General features: G+C 39.2%; 1 protein-coding gene across 1 annotated transcript in view; it reads left to right on the forward strand.

Moving 5' to 3' along the window:
• Positions 1–13,710, forward strand: part of NOM1 (nucleolar protein with MIF4G domain 1) — a gene marked incomplete at its 5' end in the record, with an annotated part of 14,499 nt that extends 789 nt beyond the window's left edge. Inside the window, 10 exons of the mRNA XM_009072285.1 lie at positions 768–945; positions 1,869–2,064; positions 4,126–4,449; positions 4,937–5,047; positions 6,460–6,627; positions 7,224–7,345; positions 11,059–11,191; positions 11,528–11,659; positions 12,555–12,664; positions 13,533–13,710. Of these exons, the coding sequence (XP_009070533.1) occupies positions 768–945; positions 1,869–2,064; positions 4,126–4,449; positions 4,937–5,047; positions 6,460–6,627; positions 7,224–7,345; positions 11,059–11,191; positions 11,528–11,659; positions 12,555–12,664; positions 13,533–13,710 (1,652 nt within the window). The remainder of the gene's footprint in view (positions 1–767; positions 946–1,868; positions 2,065–4,125; positions 4,450–4,936; positions 5,048–6,459; positions 6,628–7,223; positions 7,346–11,058; positions 11,192–11,527; positions 11,660–12,554; positions 12,665–13,532) is intronic.
• Positions 13,711–19,473: the final 5,763 nt, after the last annotated feature.

Here is a 19,473-nt window from a genome sequence, read left to right on the forward strand (position 1 = left end):
TGCAGTTCTTACTTAGGATAGGTTACAAGTTTAAGCTGCATCCTGCTCTCACATCCTGGGAAACTGATAACAAGAGCTACACAGTGTCCATGAGAACCTAAACAACAGCACTATTCCCAGCTTGTTAGCCAGATGACTTATCTTATCTATAAGGCAGTAAAACCAAAACTAAACCTAAAACCCCTGGCAGCAGGAGAGAACAAGACCATTATAAGGTGTTGGATTGAAGACACAGGAATGCATGAAGACAGAAACAAGGTCAGCAAGACCAATTTTGTGTGTCTTGGTTTTAATTGCTTAAGCATTCCTTTAACCATTGCTCAGGTTACAGCTCCTCTGCTGGCCAGGCCCCAGCATAAACTAATTAAATAACTTAACTAAATAAATAACTAATTAAAAGTAAAATTGCATATTCTGGATCATCCCAGGGGTTCTGCCTGTGTTATGCCTCACAGCACCACGGGTGGAGGAGAGAAGGCCATGCAGGTGATTTAGCCCTCATGGCACTGACTTAACCTGTCACTATGGCTGCATAAAACTTGGGTAAAACCAGGATCTAAGAGGTGAGGTTTTAATGACCATAACTTAAAGAAAATTTCATGTAAAAGGAAGAGGGGCTTTGCTGCTATCAAGTTGGTCCATAAGGGGTATCTTCTTGCCTCTTTCTTTTCTGTATGTCGTTACTTTGGTGTTGGTTATTAGATGGTAAGATGTATCGTCAACTAAAAGTTTGGTATATTTATCTTAAATGAATATTTGTGTTCAAGTGTTTAAGATAGTGGTCTTACCTGGTATCTTATTTTCTTCTTTTCCTGGTAAGACTCATAATCACAGTACTACAAAGTATGTTCCCCCTCAAGTAAGGAAAGCTCAAGAAACTCTAGATGACAAGAAAAGAGAAGAATTGGGAAGACTGAAGAAAATGGTGAATGGCCTCATTAACAGGTAATGTAATAAGGAAAGTCATTAATCTCTCTGGTTCAATGTGACAGTGCTCATCATTCAAAGACAAGTGGCAAAGATGTGACTTTTCTCTGCACAAACTGATTTTAAGTTGGCAATCATGCCTGCTATCCTTAATAATAATTACCTTTGTTGATATAAATTCTTCAAGGTTAGTCATTATAGGCATTGAAAAATCTAGAAAATAAATTTAAGGTTGGGCTGAATTCCACACAGCAGTTGCCTGCAAGTGCTGGGTATAATTCACAAAGTGTCAGTCGGAGTATGTTTGTACAAAAAAAACCTCTGCAAGCTTAACTCGCCCTCAAAAACCCACTTTTTTCTTTTTTTAAATAAAATTAAATTTCTCCAACACTATGGCTGAGTTGGAGCAAGGCTTCCTAGCTTAAAGTGCTGAAGAACCAAAAAAATAATTAACACTCGTTTTAATTGGAGAGTGTTTTTAAATAAGAAATCTATGGCATTGTTTTGTCTGTTTTCTGTAAAATGCAGACTAGAGTTTGTTCAATCATTTGCTCCACCATATATGTTAAAGTAGACAGTATTTTCATACTTAATTTCTCCAAAGCCTGTGATGTGCCATAGTTGTAAGTGCTAAGAATGCTTTGTTTTCTTAGCAAATCTGTTCAGCATGACCATAAGCACATGGACAGTGCTTTGTAAATACTGCTGTTAATCTGTTTTCCATGTAAATGTTTTTTAAAACTACACTAGGGTTAAGTATCTATTTTTAGTTTAGTGAACACAGAAAAGCACAAAAGGTCCCTTTCAGTCATCTTTTCAATCTTTCTCTTAAGCCAGGCTAGTTCCTCTGAAAAGGAATAGGTTGTTTGTTGGCTAAACTGAAAATTATGGAACTGGGTAAAAAGAAGAAAAAGTGAGCACTGCATTTTGTTTCTCCATAGGTTGAGTGAACCGAATTTGTCCTCCATTAGTGGACAGATGGAAGAGCTCTACATGGCCAACAGCAGAAAGGACATGAATGACACTCTGACAGATATTCTCATGAATGCTTGTGTCACTGCAGTTGCCATGCCTGCGAGGTTGGTGATGGAGCACGTCCTTTTGGTTAGCATTCTGCATCATAACGTAGGAATTGAGGTAATTCTTGTAGCTGGGACAAATTTGGCTTGATCATACACATTGTAGAGTGTTTTTCTTGATATTTTGTTTGAATTGCCTGGTAATTTTTGATCGTGTATCACTAAAATGCATCTTTAGTTGAGTCTCATCAGCATTTGTAGCTTATTTGCAAGGTGTCCACAAGTGAAAGGGTCCAAATCTGTTGTTTTATCTGATTTTGGTTCCTCCATGAGTTACTGCTGGTTAGTTATGAAAACACTTTTTTCATCAAAATCTTTCTGCATCCAGTAACCCAAAATTTTAAGCTTCAAGCTCGCTCTCCTTTAATTACACTAATATATTTCTGTTCTCTTGAGTACATGAGGGTATTGGTTTTGAACAATGTGTATCCAGATAAGAAAAGTCTTGCGGTTACAGAAATGCTTTTTACATCAGTGGAAAGAAGCTATTTTCTAAACCAAATCATCAGTGGAATTAACTAGTTATATCAGTGACTCCAGAATGTAAAAAATTCCAAAAAGCACGGCAATTTTGGGTTATTTTTGTTTGTTTGTTTGTTTACTTTTGTGTTTTTAAGCCAAATGAATGGCTGAGAGAAAATATCTCTTGCTTACTGTTAGGAAGATGAAGCTACTGATGTCAAAGGGAAGATTTTAGCAAACTTCAGTGAAATATCTGGAAGGAAACTGAGGTGTTTCAGCCCCATGTTCCCATCAAATTACATGTATGTTTTTCCTACATCTCAGTGCAAAAGATGTATTAATGCTAGTTCTTTGGTTTGGCATATATTGGCCTGAATGCTGGCTCTGAAACCATATTAAATATCAGATGGATGCACTTGGAGCACTGTTCTCCATGCAGCCTTGACATTAAACTTTTCTTTGGTCCCTCTTTGCTGCTTGAAAGGCAGTTTTGACTGCAAATACAATGTAACATTACAATGCTGTTTCAAGAAGAGAAATAAAATCTTTGTAGAAGTTGATAAATTGCAAAATACCTAGTAATAAGGTTTAAATATAGATATACTAATACATCTCAGAGATGTATAGATGCTATCCAGACTGTCCTCTGTCCTCCTGACTCAGTTACACAGCACCTTTGAATCCAAAATTGCAGTATCTAAGTTTGCTATAAAGCCCCATTGTTTTTTCTGTGAAATAAATGCAGAGTGTGCATTACATGAAAGTGTGATAATAGCTCTGCATTGAAGATTAGCTTGAGCAGTACAGAAGCTGAGATTCCAATAATTGTGTTCATACATTCATGCAGTCACTGGATAGTTAAAACCTAAGCTGGAAAAAGCTTGTAAGGCAAGTCAGTAGTGCTGCTGGGAGTTCTGGTTTTCATAAGAGTCAGCAAATTTTAGCACCATAATAATGGGAGAGTCTTGTTTAGCAGCAGTGTATTCATTACCTCCCTGTGTTTTGATATGCTTTCCAATTCCAGCCTTTAGCATCACTAATCTCTTCAGAAAGACAGAGATTGCAAAACTTCTTTTCCCAACTGTTCCACTGACAAATGGCTAAGAATTAGCCCCACTTCAAAATCAGCCTAAGCTCATGCTCAGCAGCTGTGAAAACTTGGTATTTTGGGGCTTGTTTAACAATATTGTTTAAAAATAATACTAACATTTGTCCTCCTGTTAATGATTTTGTTCTGGAATGCTGAACTCAGCAATATATTTGGTTTTTTGACAAGCAGCTTTTTCTGGATGAATGACTAGCATGCTAGCCTGACAGCTGGAAAGATGCTAATATGTGTCCATGAAAAGTGTGAGAGCAAATGCTGATGTATGTGTACTGTAATTTCATAACATCTACTTTGCTTGCACAGGCTTTAAAAGGTAACTGGATGTCATATACAAGGTGTAAATAATGTATAGTTTTAAGAAAACATCACACCACTTAGATATTTGTGTCTGTAAATGTAGAACATCCATATTGGTTGAGAGGAGCAACAGTATTTCTTTAAAATTAATAATGGCAGTGACCCAAAAATGAATGTTTTACAGATGTCTGTGAAATCTACTTAGAGTTGACTGCTGGATTGTTTTTTTTCCCTTGATGGAATTGTTGCCAGGTCGGTGCTCACTTTTTGGAAGCTGTGGTGAAGAAATTTGATGAACTCTGTAAAAGTGATGCTGAAGGGAAAGAATGTGAAAATCTGCTCGCCTTGATCGCTCATCTGTATAACTTCCATGTGGTTCATTCCCTGCTGGTCTTTGATATTCTGAAAAAGCTTGTTAGCACTTTCACTGAAAAAGAGATTGAGCTGATTTTGTTTCTGCTGAAAAACGTGGGCTTTTCCTTAAGAAAAGATGATGCACTGGCTTTGAAGGAGCTGATCACTGAAGCCCAGAAGAAAGCCAGCACAGCAGAGAAGAAACTCCAGGATCAGACTAGGGTATGTGTGTGTTTTAAAATATTTTATATTCTCAGTAGACTTTAATAAGTACTTGGATATGTGGGTTTATTTACAAAAATGTTTTCTGCTACCTTCTGTTTACATTCTAAATTACCAGTAGTGTTTGGTTGTTGCATGCAGTTATTTGCATTCTTCTTGGCTGTTTTGCTCCGTTAGTTCTTAGGACACAGACACCAAAAATGCTTGTGATGGGTGAGACTGAACTGTTTGTGTCTTATCTAACTTTGTACACTTCAGAAATTGTCCCTGAGGGATGGTGTTTAGCAGATCAAGCTTCAGATTGAAACCTGTACACCAATTAATATAATAGCAGTTAAAATAGGCATCAATTTGTATTAATGTCATCTGAATTTCTATGTATGTTGCCAGCTGAGCTGCTTATTCTCACAGAACAGTAATTTCAGTCTCTACTTCATTTAATAAACCTACAGCACACAGTCCACAGAAATATTTCTTCTCCCAATAGGTTCGTTTTATGCTGGAGACTATGTTGGCACTAAGGAATAATGACATGCGTAAGATTCCTGGTTATGATCCTGAACCAGTCGAAAGACTCCGGAAATTGCAAAGGACACTGGTGAGAAATTTCTTGGCATATGTAGCCTAGTTATTCTTAAACCAGGAGTGATTCTTGGTGTTGCATGTCAGCTTGATGGACTGTAGTAGTATTTTAAATAATTTAACAGTCTGAAACTCTGGTGGACAAAACTCACTTCTTAGATCATTAAGTGTTATCTCCTTGTCCCAGTTAAGTAAGCAGTGAAACAGCCTTCTGCAGAACAGTTTGAGAAAGGACACAGTGGTTAGCCAAAGAATTTGCCTCAAAGGCTTGTACTTGAAAAAGAGATTGTGGGATGTTTAATGATTGTCACATCAACTCGTTTCTTCTGCACAAATTCTTTTTTTCCCTGGATTTTGGATGCAGGCACCTACTCCCAACTTCACCAGAATTATTTTGGAATTACAGAATTTTAGGGGGTAGAATGGACCTTAGAGATCATCTAGTCCCAACCCTCTGCCCTGGGCAGGGACACCTCCTCACTAGATCAGGTTGCTCAAGGCTCATCCAGCCTGGCCTCGAACTCTGCCAGGGTTGGGGCAGCCAACACATCCCTGGGCAACCTGTGCCAGTGTCTCACCTTCCTTATAGTAAAAAACTTTTTTTTCCCATGATGTTTGACACTTCTGAGAATCTGAATGTTTTTTCTTTATTTTGTTTGGAGGTGTTTTTTGACACAGAGAGGTCAGTTTGTCTAGAACAACCCAGTATAAAATGTGTGAAAGTAATTTGTAGGTGCAGGATGTGCATAGCAGGATAACAGGCCAGGGAAAAACAAGCCAGGTAGTCTAGTTCTGTAGAATTTCCTCTCTTAAATTTTCACAGTCCTCCTAATATGTTTCTAGACTCTTTTGTTGAAAATTCTGATTTTGTTCAAAGAGTTTAAAATTTTGGTTACTTAAACTATACAAACCTTAAGGGAGTTTGTCATGTCAGTTTGTTTAATCACAAGTGTTCAAAAGGAGAAGAGTTTAAAATTTTTGTTACTTAAACTACACAAAACTTAAGGCAGTTTGTCATGTCACTTTGTTTAATCACAAGTGTTCAAAAGGAAAATCTTGACCAGGTTGTAAGATACTACAACTGATTTTCACTGCCAGAAATGTCTAAGTTCTAATCAAACTTTGTGATTGGAAGATGGCTACTTTGTAATTTGTTGTTTCTTTTTTAAACTAAAAAATTCAAGAGGTTCCACACGTAGATTTATGCAACTTTTTGTATTTAACAGCATTATGGGAAGCTTGTAAATCTGTTTCAGGTTGCTGACTGAAACAAAGGTTGGAAGGCAATATGGGAAGACGTTTATGGAGATTAACTTATTTATTTAAAAGTAATTATAAGTAATTAAAGTTTTTAGTTGCTTTTTTTTAAGAATAGAGCATCAAATAAAAGCTTTTGTGTTGATTTTTGTTTATATTTTGCTATTCCAGGTTCGCAGCAGTGGTTCAGGAAAAGACACTCAGCTCCGTGTGTCCCTGGAATCTCTCCTCAGCGCCGATCGGGTTGGTCGCTGGTGGATCGTGGGCTCATCCTGGAGTGGGGCACCAATGATTGAGGATACAAACAGCAAAACTCAGCAAAAACTGCATGTAGGAAAGGTAAATCCAAGCAATGCTAGTTACAAGTCTGAGTGGTTGTGATCTTCTTCATATTCTTCCCATAGGTGAAGTAAGTTCATTTCGGAGCTCACCAAAAAAACCTTCCTGGACTCTTGTAAGACTAAGCTTCTGGACTATAAATTCTGCTCTCATGTTTTTCAAAATGTTGTACTGATGTGCTTTATAAGAGCTATTACTACAAATATTATGGTATAGCTTATTTTTTCTTACCCTGAGAAATAAGTGAAAGAAGAGACTCGATTTAACAGTGGATTTGCTGGTATGGATTCTGACAGGTAGTGTTATCTGTCTGTGGGTGGCATATATCCAAGCTGATTCTAGAATTAATTTGGTGAGATGGTCATGATGACTTATATTAGGGAAGCAAGTCTTAAAAATAATTGGCACGATTAAAATAGATTAAAATATGTAGTTGAAAAAGCTCCTGATGATGCTCGTGCCTCTGGGACAAAAGCTCAGGACCTTTAGATTGCTGATTCATAGTTTACTGGAGAGTTTCATTATTTTTCAAGGCTGCACAGAAATAGCTCTGTTAAATCAAGCATAAATAAAATAGCATATGATTTTATCTTCAGGTGAGTTCAAAGATACTGGAGCTCGCTCGTAAGCAGAGAATGAACACTGACATCAGGAGAAGTATTTTTTGTGTCTTGATGACAAGTGAAGATTTCATGGATGCTTTTGAAAAGCTTCTCAAGTAAGTACAGACTAGCACAGAAGACAGTCCAGAACTAAAAACAGCATGAAATGGGTTGGAAAAATAACGTTGCTGGTCTGGGCTTAAGAGCATTTAGTTAAAAGAAAAAATACAATTAAAAGAAGTGCTAGGGATCCACGTAGGGTAAAAAGGGAGGAAAAGGGAGCAGATCCCTGGTGTAAGGACTAAGAAGGTAGGTAGAGCTGACCAGCAGTGAGAGGAAAGGAGTAGCCTCTGTTCTTGTCCCTCATGGCTATAGCTGTGATTTACAGCTTCTTCCTTACAGATGTAAGGAGTCTGTAGCTTTTTGCATTGAAGCTGTGTATCCCAGCTGGATGGAGGGATGTTGCAGACTTGCTTCCTTGCAGAGGCAGACCAGAGGCCTCTGCAGATCATCTCTTGGTTTTGTTGCTGGATTTCTGTGCTGCTACCACTTCCTTTACTCCTTACCACCTTGTTAAGCCATCTCATAGGTCTCTGTCCATACTTGCATGACCTGATAAGTGTTCTAGCACCTCCACTTCCCTCTTGCAGAATTTATTAGCTTTGGATTTGCTCCAGGATCACATTTCATGTTAAGACCAGTTTCTTTATCCCTTGACAGACAGCTCTTCAGAAGAAGATGTGACCAGGGGAAAACTCAAACTAAGCTATTCTTTGTGTTTGTCAGAATATTAATTTTAAGTCTGTAGTAACAGGGATGGAGGGGAGAGATCAGGTCTGAACTTTTCTGTCGCAGCCTTGTAATTCAAGGGAATTGTCTTACCAGGATGGCACGCAATTATTTAATTTGCTAACCAAATCAAAACAGACTTTGTAATAAAGTCAACTAATATTTGATTAAATGCCACTTCTGCACAACACAGCTTGGATTTAAGACTCTGATGGAGTCATTCCAATATCTTAATATGGACTGTTCAATTAAAAGAAATTAGCTTCTGCTGCTGCAGCTTTTGCCAAGACCTGGTAGCTCAATTTGCAAATTGGGCTTGACTCTCATCTGTGCTATTTAAACTAGTACACAAATCTGAATACATAGAGGCTTGGCAGGAAAACTCTCTGCAGATTGCCTGGTGTAAGTTGGAATGGATTTTATTCAGCAAACTCAGAGAGAGGCATTCTCAAATCTGCCCACATCTGGTAGAGTATAATGGAAAGTACACAGAATTGTCAGTGAAGGAATTAACTTCAGTGTGACTGTGTTCCAGAGTGTATGGGAATTTATGTTCATGTGTTTGATGTCAGTCTCACGAGGAAGAGCATGTATAGAAATATTTTAACTACTCTTGTTGATTCGTCTGTTGCTAGGGCTGTGGTGTGGTTAAAGGATGATTTAAACTATTTAAAATCCAGACTGCTATACTTTTGATAGTCCTCTGCCTTACTGCAAAAGCAAGTAATGAGTTTGAAGCCAGAACAGTTCCCTGAAGTGGCTCAGCTTGTGACTGCACAAGTGTCAGTGTAAAGGGAGGGTTGCAAACATCACTGGAGACAAAGAGGAGAAAGTGAGACTTGATCTGCTTCCATGAGCTGGAGGGCCACACCTCCTGCACAAACCACAGTTCCACTCAGGAGAGGGAGTGAAGGCTGCTGAAGTTTGAAGGAGAGGCAGTTTTCAAAGCTGTTGTGTAGAGATGAAGAATTTGAGAAACTTTACATCTCAGAAAATACTGACACTTGTAAAAGCCTCAGCTATCCTGTTCTAGTGCGATGTGTAATTCAGGATAGTGAGTATCTACAAAGTGATTGTATCTGCTAAAATAGTTAGAACTGACTTCTAAAGGTGGGTTTGGGAGTGGTCTTGGGCTTCAGCTGTTGATAACTAACCTACTTAGAGACAAGCCTCTGCTGGTGATAGACAGGCAGTTACCCCATCTGTAGCTGGAAATTCTGAAAGCAATCATACAAGTCCGTGAGAATACTGTAACTCATGAATTTTTACCAAAGATTATCAGGGTAATGAGATCTGTACATGCTTTATGATGAAGCTCAGCAGTAAAAGAGAGCCTGGACTTTGAAAGTTTTGATTTTGGGGAATTCTAGGTATGTGATGAAGTGAAGATAAGAACGAAGTTGAGTATCCAAGTGTTGTTACTTGGTTACAACTGTCTAGCAGCAGGAGTATTTCCTAAATAAGCAAGTCATGATAGAAGTGATGACAAACAAGGAAAAGGAGAGTGTGCCAAGCTAGTGCTTGCAATGTAACTTCCGAAGTCAGCCATTAAATACGTATCTGGTGGCTGAAAACCTGTTTATTTGTGAAAAAAAAAACAACACACCTTTTGTTGCTCTGTCCTAAAATCGGATGGAACTTGGCTGATGGGAGAGCAGGTGAGTTATGTCACAGACATAACACTTACAGTGCTGGTCTCTTTTGGAGAAGCAAACTTCTGAGTTCTCAGTGTTCATTAACAATCAGCCTAGAAATCATCCCAGATTTTCCTATTGTAAAACCTTAAATTCTGGGGAGTTTTGGCTGAAAGACAGTATTTTCTCTGTTAATCTGGTGTGTCTGTGATCAAATGCAAAGCAGATGTCTGGAGGTGTACAAACAAGGGATATTAGCATCAAGCAATGACAAACTACTCTACAGATGGTAGGGCAAGTTCCAGTGGAGTCAAACTTGGTTAGAAAGTAAGCTTGAGTTGTACTAATGCCATATGAAACTCGAGCTTGAAGCAATGAGAAGAATTTTGTTTGATATTTTTCAGATTATAATAGGAAGCATTTTTCATTTTAATTGGTTTTAATGCTGCCAAGCATTTGGCAGCCCTGGGAGTTAAATCATATTATTCACAGACCAAGTGCATTGCAAGTTAGTTACCATTCCCTGCCAAAGTGTCTCAGCACTCTTTTGGACTGGTCAGCTGCTCAAGTGGGAAGGCTGCTTGGTCCTTGGCCTTCACACTTGGAGCAGCCAACATAAGTACTCATAGATACTGTTTTCTTCAGGCTTTTAACATTTTTTTAAGGTGCTTTGAAATCATTGACTGCATCCTCTTAGGCCACTAACAGACAAAAATGATTTTCAAGTATTGTGCAGCGTGGAGTTGACCTAGAGATAAAAAAATTCTTATCACCAATTAAGTAGGAAAAACATCTTGGAATATTTTCTTAGCCCTAAGTAGCACAGAAGTAAAGGGCCCTGAACATGTTTCTCTAAGTAGGCTTATACTGCTCCAAGGGCTGTTTTTCCTCCCATGACCATAGGTACAAGTGTGAGATAACTGCTATGGGGTCCTGCAGTTGTTGTTTTGCTATTTAACCTTTGTGGTGGTGTACCAGGCAGCAGTGTTTGCCACTGCTGTGTTCAAAGGCACAGTCATGGTAACTGTGCCCTCTCCTCTGTTTTAGTTCATGAGAGCTGCAGACAAGAAGTGGGCTACCTTTCCTTCCCCAGGGAGGGATTACACTTGTATCATTCCTCTTCTGTCTGTTGAGGTTTTGCTTTTGCAGCCACTCTGTCAACACCCAAAATACTGCAGCAATTCCACATTTGCCATACCCAGGACACTGTTTTAGCACAGAGTCTTAAAGGTTTGAGTCCATTTAGTGTTTTAAAGACTTCATAAGAACTTCCTAATGAGTACAATTAATGTGATGTTTGGAGGTTTTTTAAAGTATTGCTCTATGATGTTGACAGTAGCTCTTACTTTGTAGCAGTACTTTTTTTTTCCTAATTAAATGATTCTCATTCTCTTGCTAAATTTTAGGCTTGGACTGAAGGATAATCAGGAGAGAGAAATAGTTCATGTTGTCCTTTACTGCTGCTTACAGGAGAAGACATACAACCCCTTCTATGCATTTTTGGCTAACAAGTTTTGTGAATATGAAAGACGATTTCAGGTAAAGAAAAATCTGTTGCTTCTTTGGTTTAGTGTCGTAATTGTGGTTAGGAAGACAGTTATTGAATACCTGTTAGGATCTTGATCTGAGGAAAAGTTCTGCTGGTATAGCTTGGCATTCAGTAAAGCATGCTCATGGTCAGATCTGAATAGGAAATAAAATAACTACTGCAGAAGGTTTGTTTTCTTCTGCTTTATGCATTGGAACAGTCTGATCAAGCATTTCTGTTAATTAACAGAGGGTCATAAAGAATAGAAGGTCAAAAGGTTTGTTGTGTTGTTACTCATTTAAACAGCTGCTTGATTTGTAGGATATTTTTTTACCTTTGACACCTAGGTGACGTTTCAGTTTAGTATTTGGGACAAAATCAGAGACTTGGAAAACCTGACAGCTGCTGCCAACTCCAACTTGGTTTCACTGTTGGCTCACTTAATAAGGACAAAATCGCTGCCACTCTCAGTTCTCAAGGTCAGTGTGTTTTCAAATACTTTTGGGCTTGTCTTGCATTTGCTAGTTCTATGGAATCTTCAGATTAGATGTTAGGGAAAAGTTTTTCACTGTTAGGGTGGTCAGGCACTGGATTAGATTGTCTGGGGAGGTGGTGGAATCACCATCCCTGGAAGGGATTAGGAGATGTCTGGTTCTGATGCTGGAGAGTATGGTTTAGGGGTTACAGCAGAGTGGCAGGTTAATAGTTGGACTCAGTGGTCTTAGAGGTCTCTTCCAACCTTATGATTCTATGATGTATTTTCTCTGTTACCCAGCTGGTATTTTAGATGTTTATGCTACCTGGGCTATTACCAAATTAATCCAATTGATTATGATAACGCAGTCATTTGGGGAAAAGGGAACCTGTGGTGACCCAGGCATACAGAAATTCTACAGTTCTGCATCTAGAGCAATTGTAAGATTATTTTTCCTTAGAGTATCCAGAGTTGGAATTGAGGCCCCTTCATTAACAGATTTGGTCAGTAGATTTTGTGCAGTGGTTTTTAGCTGATGTTGATTTTTATTAGACAAGAAAGAAATCTACTGAGCACTTGGGTTTCAGAATGGGGAGTCCACGGGATTTTATTAGAAGAATAACTGAAATTTATTAAACAAGCAGTTAACTGGATTTTTAATGAAGTATTTATCTAGTTGAGAAATTATATCTGGTATTCTGGTACTCTGTTCCTTAGGAGGCTCTCTGCTGTCCTTATTAATTGGCTTTGGAAGGCAGCATTCTCAGCTAGTTCAGTGCCAAACTTAAGACTTGGTGTATGTGGAGGCCAGGTGGTGTGCTACAAGCTGTTCATTTGGACAAGAATTCAGCTGTTTGACATACTTGAATTAATCTTAATTCTCCCTCTCTGCCTACCAGGTAATTGAATTCAGTGAACTAGATAAACCCAAAGTCCGTTTCTTGCGACAAGTGTTAAGCATGCTGTTAATCAAAGCAGATGCTGAAGAACTTACTGATATTTTTATGAGGTAAGTGATCAGAGAGATCCACAGGGAAGCCTTGAGTAGTAATTAAGAAGATAAAAAGTTTGCTTGTTTTGTTTGGAATTACATAGTGCCTTTTCCACATATCAGCTCTCCAACCCTTAAAAAGTCAGCTCTCCTGGCTGAGTGGGGGAAGTGTATCATTTGTGTGTTGGCACAGGCTCTGACAGAGATGCAGCTGTAAGAGTTATACAAAATAAAGCTTCCAGATAATCAGCATATCATTTTGGTCGTAGGAATTTCATGAGCAGAGCTCTGTAATTACCTGTTTCCCTTATTGCTTTACCATCTGTGTGCAGTGGGATTCACTGTACCAGCAGTCATTGCTAGAGGATATCTTTAGTGTAAGAAGAAAAAATAAAGTAATACTAATGAGGGAGAGGTTTGGGGGGGGTTAAAATGGGCGTTTTTTAATCAACATTGTCTGAAAAATCTGATTTTTGATATGGGACAGGGTTGCCTGGAGAGGCTGGGAAATCTCCATCCTTGGAGATGCTTAGGACTTGGTGGTGTTCCAGGTCTTATCCACTCAAGTTAGAAGTCAGTTGGTGATGTTTCTACTGTTGTGCACCAACACAAAGAAGCCTTGTTTTTTTGCTGTAATGTAATTGTTAGAGCAAGTCTAAGGCTCCAATATTCCATTGTATTGTTGAGGGCCAGTTGTATGTTGAGTGTGTTTGGACTCTTTCCAAACCAATGTAGACTTCTCAGTAATTTCAAAGCCTCTTCAGAGAGGCTCCTTTTATAGGTTGAGTTTTTATTTCTACGTCTCTACTTGAAGAAGATAAAGAAAATCAAGAAACTTCTGAAACAGTAGAAGATTAAATAATATTTTTGATCTGTGTCTTTCCAGGGTATCTGACAACCCCAAACTGGGAATGCTACGGGAAAGCTTGAAACTCTTCCTTACCCACTTCTTACTGAAACATGCACAAGCCCAAAAAAGTGCTGAAGAAACTGCCTTGTTAAAAGAAAGAGTTGAACTAGCAACTAAGGCTTTGGAGGCAAAAGAACCCAAATTGAAGCTATAGTTCTGTTTTTCTAGTAAAACATAAGTAAAACCAAGTCTGGGTCTTTCAGACACAAGTGATTGAGAATGAGGAGAGCTGTGTTACTCTAAAGGATCCATTTTTTAAATGTAAACAGTTACTTTGCTCCACACTCTAGCTACAGGTTTAACTGAGGGGATACAAAGGTTTTTTGAGTAAAGGTAAAATGTGGTTTTGTCATGTCCCTTTTTTAGTACAAGTGCTTTGTGTTGATGGTTAGTGTCTCTGGAGAAGAGGGTGACTTCTGTGGTACTGTCAGTCAGCAGTAGTGTTCTGCATTGCATATTCTAACCTTTCATTTTAAGTAGCAGCATCATAAATAATAAAGAAGGAGCCCTAACTAGAGGCTTTTATTAAGGAATCATTGTACTTGCCTGAAAAAAGGAGCCACTAGATGGCACAAATACTGGTGAGTCGGTTTGGGAAGAAATTAACTTTCAAGTGTTGGAAGTTACTCACTAATTCTGTGAATTGTTTCCCTGGCTGTGGGTCAGGAAAAGGTACTCAGTTGGATTCAAAGCTGTAGTAAAGCAGCTTGAAGATCTGACTTCACCCAGTTATACTGGGTTTAGTGACTATAGGAGTTTTATATGCTTGTTGCATTTTTTTTCCTTCTCTTGCTCAGCACTGAGTGAAGAGTAAGGTTTCAGAATTGTGTGGCTTGTGATGGGATCTTGATGTGATTCTTTCATCTTACTGACCAGCATGTTGCTGCTAGAATTCTAACAAGTGGATCACTGAGATGCGGGGAGAAAACCAGCCCCAAATTTGCCACTGTTCTTTTTTAAGAATTATTTATAGGTGGGAATCTAATTTTGGAATATTTTTTCTACAACAACAAATACACTGTTAAGAGAGCTGAATATATTTACAGTACCTCATGCAAACATTCCTATAAGGCTTCCTGCCCATCCTGATTGATGTCTATTGAGCTATGCTGACTTACGAAAAACATGGATTGTATCTATCATATGTTGATTGATGTCTATTGAGCTGTGCTGACTTATGAAAAACATGGATTGTATCTATCATATGCCATTCAAAGTTACAGTATCTCTGCTTTTCAGACAAAAATTCAACTTAGTGTATTTAATGGAACAAAATATTTTTGGTGTTTAGGAGCTGCTTACTTTGCATGGAGAATGTCTAATGTAGTAACTTTTGCATGTATTGCTTTTTCAGACAAAAATTCAACTTGGTGTATTTAATGGAACAAAATATTTTCCGTGTTTAGGAGCTGCTTACTTTGCATTGAGAATGTCTGATGTAGTAACTTTTGCATGTATTGCTCAGTGAAGTGACCAACTTTGGGAAAAGATTGGTAAATGAATCCTTTTTAGTATTTTTTTCATAAAACAATCAGTGGAGGAGTTCATCTATTGAAATTGGAATTCTACATAACAATTTCTTCCCAAAAGAAAGCACCACCACAACCATGTTGGGGTTGAACTTGATGATCTTGGAGGTCTTTTCCAACCTGGTTGATTCTATGATTCAATTGCATTTTTAGCCTGGTTTTTGCAACTTTAGAACTGGAGTTTCCTAATCACTTGTGTCAATCAGGCGAAGAATATCATCAGTGTGAGTTTTAATAAGAGAACACCTTGCTTAAAAATTTGCTTACATCTTCCATTCAGGTGTTTGAAATAAATCAGGTGCACTTCTTTAACACTGTTAATGGTTTGTTTCTTTTGTCACCACTGCACATTAGACTGCCAATGCCTAAGGGCATTGCTGTCTGTGTTAGCTTTACTCTAGCCCATTTTCCTAAGGCTTTGCTGTCTGTGTTAGCTTTACTCTAGCTGGCCTGGCAGGCAGGGAACATCCTTAAATTGCAGGAAGATGAGGGAGCACTTTCTCATCTACGATGTGCACTGCCTCTGCATGACCTGCCTGTGCTGGAGCTGCCATCCCTGTTTCTGTAGCCAGGCTTGCCCTCTGGTTTCCCATAGGCCATTTACTTAATGGTGCCTCCAAATTGTGTTTGGTACCAATTAATCTGTTCAGCTGCTTTGGATCTATCCCTGTTGGGAAAATTTATTTTTAAATCAAATCGTTTCATGTAGAGTACTCTGCTTGCTCAAGTATATAAGTAATGTTTTCAGGCAGAGGAGTGCTTCCCTCAGAAGTATATGAGTAGTTTTCAGGCAGAGGAGTGCTTCCCTCAGCAGCCAGAGAGCTCTTTTTTTCTCAACTTTCCTCTGTTGGAGAGGGGAAGTTGGAGGGAACAAGGTGGCCTGGGAGCAAAGAGATCCACTGTCAAAATCCCAACTTACACTAGAGGTAACAACTAGCAGAGAAGAGATTACTATCACAAGAACAAAGCACGATGCTTTTTCAGCCTGTTTTATACCATTTCTAAGTGTACAAAACTGCCCATTTCCCCTCAGTTGCATCTTATATGCAACAAGCAGAAGAGGAAAAAATTTAGTTGAAATATTTCTAAAATTCATACCACTTAACAAAAGCATGAGCAATGGCAGAACTAACACTGTTTTGATGGCGACAAAAGTCACCACTTCAGACAGGGGTGGAAGCAGCTCCCTGGCAAACAGCCATGCCAAACCTTGTATTTAGGTTTGGGAGTATGGGAGAAAATCTGTGCAAGCCCCTGGAAACACTGCTGTGGAATGCATGGGACCTCAGTGAGTAAAACTTGCTCCCCTAGGCTGCAGCAGCCACTTAATTAATTACCTTTTTTCAAGGCATTTAGGTAGACCCAATGTGTTTGTGGTTGAGTAACACCTAAATGGAAACACATTGCTCTAGGGAGGTCGAGGTAACTTTACTTCTTGAGATAAGTTTTGAATCATCTTCCTCAAGTCCATAGTGACAGGCCTGGTACGAGTGCTTTGCCTGGTGATCAGAGGTGACCACACTTTGCTCCTGTGGCAGGATTGCCCCGTTTTATGAGTTTGAGTCTATTCACTTGCTACAGCTGCCTGAGGCAGTGCAGTGCAGGTGTTGCTGTGCAATTAGAGGGGGTAGCTTTAACCTTACAGTCAAAAATTACCATTCCTTTTTTTTTTTAAAGTAAGGCTTTGATTAGTTATTGTTTACCCAAAGAGCTAGTATGTTGTGTTCAGACTTAATGTTACCAGAGCCATTGCTTCGTTTCTGATGAAAACATTTTACCTGGCTGCAGCTTTTGTACTTGCCACATTTATGTATAAACATTTTTTTAAATGACTTTTCAAGGAAAGCAGCTGAAATACACTGCCAGCTCACAGTGCTGTAGTCATGGTGCAAGGACAGTTTTTGTGGGTGATTCTACATAAATCAAATCCTCTCACTGGGATTCAGTGAGGGAATAACAGTCCAACAGAAATTCTGACAATTCCAAGACAAATGTGAATTCATGAGTCTTGGATCGTAATTACCATATTTAGCAACATTTTCCATGATCCTCCTGGCCAGACTGCCCCAGCTTGACAGAGGTGGAAGGCCTGGCAGAGTCTGCTGTTGATGTACATACACATCTGCAAGCTGCTGTGGTCGTCCCATCCCACGGATATAAAGCACATGGGAAAAGGAAAGCTGAGAAGATTTTGTATGTATTTATATAAGTATTTGTATGAAAATAAATACCCATAATAGATACTATTCATGTATATATCTGTGTCTGAATATACATTACACATAAAATATATATTTTTAATCTATCATACTTTTAACCCTGGAGAAAAAATCTTGTCCCAGTAAAGCTGGCCCTGCCTGAGTGTATTCTCCTTATAGCAAGGCTGTCAGTCTGTAAGAGCAGCAAGACCAAATGCTGGCAAGCAGCTTCCTGCAGGACTGCACAGTAAGCACTGCCTGCCAGGAGAGCCTGCTGGGGAAGTTACACCCAGCTGGGACTTGGTTTGCTTTGTCTGCCTTGGAGTAAGTGTTCAATAACACACACAAAGTGCTGCACCTCGAGATTTCTTCCTATTGATATCAGTCTGTTAGCCAACATGAAACCTTTCAGAGAAACGTTCCCTGGTCGTTCCAGTAACAGAGATTCCGCTTAAAATGTCCAAAATTCTTCCATAAAGGAGGTTTGGGGGAGTTACTACTTAATGAGAAGAAAAGGGCTTTGGGTTGGTAAAAATACACTAGGCTGGAAAACCAAGCATCTACGGTTGCAGCACTAATCCTTCCTCCTGCCAAGCCAGTGGAAAACACGTCATGATTTGCTTTAGATGCATTTAACTAAAAGCTGGATGTTTGATTTTTTTTAGCTATATAGCAGAAATTTTCGATTCCCCCTTTAAGCCGCACAATCCGCTCATTGCTATTACAGCAGTTTCAATTTTTGTTTTCTTTTAAGCTGGACAGCAATGTTTTAAACTTTCTCTGGTTTTTATATCAAAACTAACAGGGCAGTGAAGTCTGGTTTTTAGCTTTGGCCAGAGTGTTGCACTGATAAATCATAGGCAAGTCCTTTTGGCAGGGTTTTAACACCGCACCTGAATGGGCCAAGTATCTGCAGGGCTTTTTTAAGTTGACATTTTTCCATTGTCCCGCACACTGGGGTGATAGCAGTCGTGCTCCAAAAGAGCAGATGCAGCAGGTCTGCCCTGCTGGCTCTGGGGAAGGTGTGCAACCCAATCCTGCACTGAGAGCACATCTGGGATCGTTTGGTTCCCATTGTTCTACGGGTGAACTTTGCACGTGAGAAGTTACAGCCCGGGAGCAATGTGGTGCCAATTGTGTGTGACAGTGATTTCAGCTTCAGAAATATCTGAGTGGCCAGTCTAATACTCCAACTTTTCTTGCATTGAGTGTAATTATGGCTTAGTGCCTGGCTACATCCTCTGTGTGACACAGTCTATATGTGATTTTTTTTTTTCCTGCAGTAGATGAAGCAATTTTGCTTGCAGAAGACAATTTGATCTGTAGGGTCACTTTTAAAAGGCAGGTGTATGTTTTACTCAAGACTTTTGGGGTTGGACTGATTTCAGGAATTGTAGGTAGAGATATGACTCTTTTACCATATGCCACTTCTTGTGATTTCATCTCCTGGAGGAACTTTCCTTCACCCTCCAGGAAAGCTTAGTTTACCATGAGGCTCACAGGCATGGACATCACAGCTGCCCATATAAAACAGCTGTCCCCAAATTGTAGTGTGACCTGCAGCCTTGCTTGAAAGCTAATTACAGTCACCTTCCACTGATTCAGATGCATGAACCATTCTGAATCGGATATCATGTGGTTTCCCTAATAACACTTTTAGGAAATGAACAAGCATCTATCAAGGATAAGCTTAGGAAGAGCCAGCTGGTGCCAAAAATTCCTTAAAACTTGTGTCCTAGGGCAAAACAGTTCACACACCAAAACCAGCTCACCTCGTGAATGAAGTGGAATTCATTTCAAAGTGAATTAAAAATTACTGAGTAATGTAACTAGAATGAGAGGTACAGGGTAAAATTAAATTAGAGGCCATTTTTAATAGTCCCTTTAAAGTCTTTTGTCAGTAACAAGTACATGGTTGTTTCATTTTCCTAAGTGAAAGATTTCCAAGCGTGACACATGTTTCATTAAAAACTCCATTATGGACCTTTTACCATTCTGACAGTAGGAGTACCCTCAAATCTCTCTTGGGTGCACAAACCCAGACTGCTCTGTGAGAAATAGCAATGAATATTGTTAGGAGGCAGTGAAGTCACTGCAGGAACAGCTGTTGGTTCCAGCCAGGGGATGGAGCCATGCATTCTTCTAGTATAGAGACAATAAGCTGAGATATGCTTGGTGTCACTTTGGGGA

Source organism: Acanthisitta chloris, unplaced genomic scaffold, assembly GCF_000695815.1.
Source record: "Acanthisitta chloris isolate BGI_N310 unplaced genomic scaffold, ASM69581v1 scaffold19913, whole genome shotgun sequence".
Classification (NCBI taxonomy): domain Eukaryota; kingdom Metazoa; phylum Chordata; class Aves; order Passeriformes; family Acanthisittidae; genus Acanthisitta; species Acanthisitta chloris.